The 7516-nt window shown below is 52.9% G+C and overlaps 1 protein-coding gene across 1 annotated transcript in view; it reads left to right on the top strand.

Moving 5' to 3' along the window:
- Positions 1 to 2: 2 nt before the first annotated feature.
- The window catches only part of SYT13 (synaptotagmin XIII), a 40867-nt gene continuing 33353 nt past the window's right edge, over positions 3 to 7516 (top strand). Inside the window, exon 1 of the mRNA XM_004682884.2 lies at positions 3 to 185. Within this exon, the coding sequence (XP_004682941.1) occupies positions 3 to 185 (183 nt within the window). The remainder of the gene's footprint in view (positions 186 to 7516) is intronic.

Raw genomic sequence — 7516 nt, forward strand, 5'->3', positions numbered from 1 at the left:
CCATGGTGCTGTCGGTGCCGGTGATCGCGCTGGGCGCCACGCTGGGGACCGCCACTAGCATCCTGGCGCTGTGCGGGGTCACCTGCCTGTGCCGGCACCTGCACCCCAAGAAGAGGCTGCTGCAGCGGGATCGGGACCTCGATCCCGAGAAGGCGAAACCCGGCGTGCTCCGGCCGGCCCAACAGGTGAGCGGGGGCGGCGCCTGGTCTCAGGTGCGAGGGGGGGGTGTCTCCCGGGCTGCAGAGGCGGGGGAAGGGGGGCAGCCGCTGTTCCCCGCGCGAGTCTGGCGGGGAGGGGGAACTGAACGAGTACGCGAGCACCCACGGAGGGGTCCGGAAGGCCCGGGCTGGGGGAGGGGCGGGGGAGGGTAGTTGGGGGAAGGCTGGGGAGGACTGAGAGGAATGGAGAGGGCTGCGCTAAGGAGGAATGGGCAGGGGTGCTGGGCTTGAGTAAGGCGGGGAGCGGGGAGGGTTTGGGGGAGCCGGGCGGGGGTTGGGGGGAGTGAGGGGGCCGGGAAGCTGTGAGCCAAACGTGCAAAGGGCACTCGGAGGGGTATGGGGAGGGGGCTGTGCACAGACCGGGGGAGGGGATGGTGAGGGTTGGGGGAGACGGTCGGAGAAATCGAACGGAATGAGAAGGCTGCACAATTGTGGAGCAAAGAGGGATGTGCCTGAGCGAGGAAAGAGGGGGGCCAGGGTGGGCTGGTGCAGGGAAAGCGCTGACATTGCTGAGAGGGGGTCATCCACCACCAAAAGCCAGAAAGAAGGCGACTGCATTCCTGGTGGGAGCTGAGGGCCTGGAGGTTGGCAAGATGTTGGGGGGTGGGGTTGGGGAGGGGCGGTGCCCTGGGGCAGGGTGTGCCTGGCATGGCCGGTAAATATGGAGAGGCTCGAAGGACCCTGGCCCCCTCCCAGCAGTCAGCCAGAGGGCCTTGCAGGGGCTTCTGGGAAGATGTCTCCGAAGATGCTTCTGGAGAAAGGAGGGCTTTTATCACGTGCACCTGCTGGTCCCCAGGATCCCTTTGAGCAGGAAATGGGTGATGATCCCCATTGTTCAGTGGAGCAGAAGGGGTCTGGGCTTGAGGTTTGGACAGAAAGCCCTGCCCAGGCAGGCCTCCAGGATGCCTTCCCCATGGGGAGGTGAAAATACCTCCTGGAGGGAGAGTGAGGCTTGAGTGATGTGAGGAGTAGGCCCTGGAGATTACTTAGAGGGTTCACAGTTCCAGGGGGGCATGACAATACCGTGGTGCCACCTTCTTCCAATCAATTATTCAAAAGCTGTGAGACCCAGCTGATGGGGCCTGTGTTAGTCACTGCCTAGTGAGAGTGCAAAGGAAATGGCTGCTGTCCTTGAGACACTCTCAACCCAAAACGAGCGGCATTGACATGGACAGAGGAGTCTGCCGGGCAGTGGCTTGGGGGACTGGAACCCATCTGGAAGTGGGACCAGGTGGAAATGGGAATGCCCCAGTGCATGGGGGTGGGGAAGGGGCTTGGTTGAACCCTTCCCAGAGGCTGTGACTGGCTGCCTGTCTGGTGCTCCCAGCCAGCCCATTTCAGGAAGACCCAGTCTATCTTTCACATTGGTGGTCCTCCCTCCCCGCTCTCCCCTCCCCATGCCAGAGAGAACCTCTGGCGAAGGATCTCTGGGATTCCTTCCAGCTCTCTGTCTTATTGACAACCAGTAGCCCACACACTGGCCAAAAATCTGCTAAAGACAGACTGGATCCTGCCTCTCTTGGGCTTAAAATCCTCCACAACTTGTCATTAAACTTGGAACAAGCCACAGCAAACCATTAAGTGTCACCATTCTGAGGGCTTGACTTAATGTGTTTAGCAGCTCAGTGAAGGCCAGCCACGATGACCCCCAGCTTGAAGATGAGGAAGCTAAGACTCAGAGAGGTTGAGTGACTTGCCCAAGGTCACACAGCAAGAACAAATCTCAGGAACAGATTGTAGCCACGCTGGTCTGGCTCTAGAGTCCTTGCCGTTAGCCACCTCACTCCCTGCTGGTTGACAGGTGTGTCTACCACTGCGTCCAAGTTCATGCCAGCTTCCCTCTTCATCAGCAGTGTCAGCTTCTGGAGTTTGGATTTTTTTTTAATAATATAATAGTTTATTTTTACCTCATTTTGTGCCTTTTTCCATGTTTTGATTCTTTTTGAAGACACCAACCCTTCCCGTTTTTCTCCCTTTCACGCAGGTGGCTCCTCCTCAGCCTTTAGATTTCTTTTTTTGAGACGTCCCCTTCACAGAGGATTTTATTTGCTGCCGCATGTAACAGAGGACCCCCTCCCCATTACTCTTCCGTTCCTCTTCCCCAGATTCTTCCATAGCGTTTGTTCCAATTGGAAGTGATCGTGCCTATGTGTTTACTTCCATGATATTTAGTCCCAGTGCCAAGACCCATGCAGGTGCCCCGTAAGCATTGCTGACTACAGAGACGTCCCAGCGTCCTCCCATTAGTGCTTATTGTCGGCCATGTTCTTGCACCTCAGTGCTAGCTCAGAAGGGGCGCAATAAGAATTTGTTGATCCATGAGACCCCATCATTCCTCCTGTCCCTCACCTGTCTCCCTTGGTGACAAGAATTTGCACAGCAGGGGCAGAGCCTGTAGCTAGAATGTGGTGACCCTGGGATCCCAGTGTTGTCTTGGCTGCCATTGTGTTCTGGCTGATTCAGTCCCTGACCCAGATGGAGTAAATAGAGAAAAGACAGCATCTGACATTTCACAAGGTGGTGGTGGTGGTGATGCAGGGGTGGGGTGGGAGGGAGGCAGGGAGTTGGGGGGCAAGTGGCAACAGGTGATGGACCCCTCTGTTGACCGGGAGGGGAAGACTCAGAAGATGCCCCTGAAGAGTGAGGGCGGAGGGGGGGTGGCTGGGAAACTGGGTTCTGGAGTCCTGTGGCCACTGACAGCTGGGCCCCTAGAGGACACAGGGAGAGCTGCCTAGGGAGAGCCGCCCCCATCCCCTGAAGTCACTAGACGCAGTGCAGGGAAAACCCCTTGGATTTGTAGACCAGGCCCAGGACACTGACCTCTGGCCCCAAATGGTTGTGCGAAGTTGAAGTTTTCAAACCATTTCAAAAATGGTTTGAAGTTTCCCAGGGGTTCTTAACTTGAGGTCTACAGGAACCCCCCCACCTTCAAGGGATCCCTAGATAGAATCTAAGGAGCTCATGATCTGGAGGGCAAAAACTTATGACTTTATTTCCACTGACCTCTAACTAAAATTTAGTATTCCCTGTGAGTGGGCATCTACTCGCTAAGCCACAGAAGGATTCGCCAGGTCTCTCTCTCTCTCCTCTCTTTCTCTCTCTCACGCACACACACACAGCTGTTGCAGATGTCTGTGCTCACCTCTAGTTCTAAACAATGGTGTTTATTAAATGCCTTGCTTAACCCTGTTAATGAATGAATGAATAAATAAATACATGTACAGCTGTTTCACAAACTGATGTTATTAGCCATTCCTTTGAATGCCTGTGTCTCTTGTTACTGCTTTTTCAAACATTCTGAGGACGTGGCCATGGCCTTCTCCATAAGGAGATTCATGGGACCAGAAAGGGCAAGAGCATCCACTAAGTGGGAGACAGCGAGGTGACCACCCCCAGGCTGCCAGCTTCCATTCATACTCAGCTTTGTTTCCTAAATCCCACACGCTGAGCCTTTCTCCTACCTTCTTAGACAAACTCCCAGCCTCACAGTCTGTCTGGCCACAAGAATTCAACCTCACTGTGCTGCGTGGCTGAGCCGAGAGATGGAGCAGAGAGGCTCTGTGTTTGTGTACGTGTGTGTGTGTGTGTGTGTGTGTGTGTGTGTGAGAGAGAGAGAGAGACAGAGAGAGAGACAGAGAGAGAGAGAGAGACAGAGAGAGAGAGAGACAGAGAGACAGATAGACAGATAGAGATCATATCTTCATTTCACCACTGCTTCTGAATCTGCTAGTGAGAAGCAGGAGCCCACCTCTCACCCCACTTACGGGCCAGCCCAAAAGAAGTCTTTTAACTAATGCTGGAGGGAGCAGGGAGCTCCTTCTGCACTGCTCAGCACCCTGGAAACTGGAACACACTGCAGGGGGTTGGACTTGTTCTCTTAAGACTTCAATTTCAACATTGCACTTTTCTCCTCACATGGTACTTAACCTTGCACCTTAAATGCATCTTCTCAACAGCATCTCAGAGGCCCCCGGGGGGACCCTGGGACTGTCCCTTGCAAGTTAGCATGTGGTCAAGTCTTTGGCCAACTTGCTTGACCTCTTATCCACATCCTTTGCCACAGTGCCGCTTAAAGGAAACTACAAACCCCTACCCTGCTTCCAGCAGGTGAGAAGCCAAAGCAGCCTTCAGTGGAGAGGCAAGTCACTGTGGGCCAGGGAGCTCCCCAGGGGCCTCTTCCATAAGAGCACTAATCCCATTCATGAGTTTATGACATCATCTCGCCAGGTCCCCCCTGCTAACACCAGCATGTAGGGGATTAGATTTCAACCCCTGAAGACACAGGACCATTCTGGGGGCCAGGAGCTGGGGAGGAGGGGACGCTGGCGGTCGGGGTGGGGGGGTTGGGGTCGGTGGGAACATTTAGGCTGTAGTAAACACTAGCAGCTGGATTCCAGGATTTGTGCCTGTGTAAGTGTGCCGAATGTGTATCAAACAATACTCATGGCGGCAGGTGACATTTAGGGCAGTGGTGCATCTGCAGGTGACGCCTCCTGTGGGGAGCTTGCGTGTATGCTCTTGCACCACCAGGTTTGTGCAAGGACAGTCCATGGAGCCCCACAGCCGTGACCACCCAGTCATGTGTGTCTCCCAGCGTGGCCCGTCTCTGAGCATGTGGGGAATGTGTGTGGTGTGGGGAGTGAGTCCTTCACTCTTCCTGTAGCCTTGACAGTATCCAGCAGGATACCGGGCGTGTGATGATGCTCCCGTATGTGTAGCTGAGTTACACACAGTGCAACATCACATCACACAACGTAACACTGAGCAAGAGGAAAGACGAGGGCCAGACGTTCAGGTTCCCTTCCCACATGATTTGAAACCAAGCATGGTTTTTTGTTGTTTTTTTTTTTAATAAAGATGTATTTATTTTTGCATACAAGAACTGAGGTACAGGCCAGAGTCATGGGCGGTGAGAGGCTTCACCAGAGACAGAGTGGGGGACAGAACAGGCAGATGGAGGAAGTACACTGCTGAGGTGAGTGGGGGCGGGTCAGGAGAGTTTGCCGCGCCATGTGGGTCAGCTCCCGGCCAGGAATCGAACTCCTGCTGCAGTGGCTGCAAATAGCTTCACAGTGCTGGGCTTTAACCTGTTGCATCACTAGAGAGGGTGCAAGACCAGATTTTTTATGGTGTCATGAGGCAGGTGAGCTGCGGTGAGCGGGGAGAGCTGCTGGGACTGCGGTCGCCTTTACCTACGGATGAAGTGCTGGTTACAAGCTGTGTTCATGTGGTGAAAGAAAACTCTTCCACTCCACATTTATGCTTTGTGTATGTTTCTGTATGGAGCTACACTTTGGTCGAGCTTTGGTGAAAATCTGTCATATTGTGACAAAATGTGTGTAAACATTCATTTAGTGTCAAGTGAATCTTTTTAGAACTGGAGGGGGGATTTGGGGGACGACAGTCTAGAGACATGGCCTCGTGTAGACCTCCCTGCCCCGTCTGCTTCTTGTCCCCCTGTGGCCATCTCCTCCTTGGGAACGGGGACCTCGAGAGCATCACTGTGGCCCCGCCCGTCCACCGTGTACTGCTCAAGCAATTCCCTGTCCGATCACTGCCTGACTTCATGCCAGGAGGAGCAGGGTGGATCAGAGCATCTGATAACGCTGCATCTCGTTAGCTGATAAGCTCATTCGTTGCAGGTTAATGAGCCCGTCTTAGGTCTGGGAGACAGCGATGCACAGGCAGGTGTATGCTCTTCCTGGTGAGTAGGGAGACGGACTAGGAGATCAGCAGGTGCCAAGGAGAGGTGACAGTGCTGCCAGGGTGGGTGTTGGGGGCGTGGAAAGCCCTTGGGAAATTCATCCCTCCAGTTGCTGCACCCCAGGGACCCTGGGGTCACTGCACCTCAGGGATTATTTTTGCTAACTCCACTGATCTGATGCTGGGCTGCCATCAGGGAGGCCCTCCACGGAGCCTTGACCTTGTAAAGGACACTTTTCTCAGTTGGTCTCCTTGCTGGCAAACTCTCCCATTTATGTAAGCAAACCAACATAAAACGTAGATCCATTCCTATAGACTAATAAAGAATAGCAATAGTTACACTGACGGTTATTGAATTATTTACACGTGCCACTCGCTATTCTAAGCACTTTAACCATATCAATTTTATCTTCATAATAACCCTATAAAATATGCATAATTATTATTTCCACTTTACAGATGGGAAGAGTGAAACACTGGATGCTTTAAGTAACGTATTTAGTGGCAGAATTGGGAAGCAAATTTAAGAAGTCCATGCCAGTCCTGTTATCTGCTTTTAATAACAGGACTGTAAACCAGCAAGAAAAAGCCAGACACAATCGTGTGAGCCACTATGCTCCCGAGCTGTGGGCCAAGAGGTCTGCAAATACACATTGATGCAGGTCAGCTTCTGAAATCCTCCCCAAAGCTTTCGATTGCTACTGCCCTGAGCACCCATCATGCTTCAGACACTGGGTACCTCCAGAGAAATTTTACACAGTAAACATGTTTGGGCTGGTTGCTTAGCAACACAGGAGACAGTATGAATTTTTCATCAGGAAATTAGCATACATTATTTCCGGGAGACAGCGCCCACTCACTGGAAACACGGCCCTTTGAGACGCCCCCGGTGTGGGTCCCGAGTCTGTTCCCCCTCAGCCCCTTCGCAGGGCATGTCCTGGACCGCCCCTTCCTGATTTCTCCCTGGGCAGCATGTGAGAGACTCCGTGGCAGCACCCTCCCCGGCACGGGTCGACAGTTTGGTCGCACCTTTCGGTAGCTAGCATCCTTGGACACGTCCAGATTTTCAGATCGTGACCAGGTGACCACCAAGTGGCTGAGGTGCAGGAGGAAGGACAAAGAGCCTCTGAGGCCACAAAGGGAAAACACAGGACAGAAAATCAGCAGGGTGAAGGAAGGGAGAGAGCAGCGGGAGGGCAAACAGCAGACCCAGAGGCCAAGAGCGACAGGCTGGCACGGCCAACGGTGCCCAGTGGGAGACCAGCAGGAGGTAGAGTGTCCATGCATGGGCCCCGCGCTGTTTGACCCGAGGTCTCCCAACAACCGGGCCCCCAGCTCCGTGTGATTGTGGGCAAGTGTGTTGTTTTTAAAAGAGACTTGTCCATTTTCACTGAAATTTAAAATGTTGATTCAACAAAATTTTTAATGCCCTTATTATTTTTAAGGTTCATAAAATGTCCTCCTTTTTGTGTTTTTCATTAGTGATTTGTGTTTTCTCTCTTTACTTTTAATCAGTTTTGCCAGAGGTTGATACATTTTATTAATAATCTTTTTGGAAAAATATCAGGTCTTATTGATTGGCCTCAATTGCATTA

The sequence above is a fragment of the Condylura cristata genome, unplaced genomic scaffold, assembly GCF_000260355.1.
Source record: "Condylura cristata isolate star-nosed mole 26May11 unplaced genomic scaffold, ConCri1.0 scaffold00015, whole genome shotgun sequence".
In the NCBI taxonomy this organism is placed as follows: Eukaryota; Metazoa; Chordata; class Mammalia; order Eulipotyphla; family Talpidae; genus Condylura; species Condylura cristata.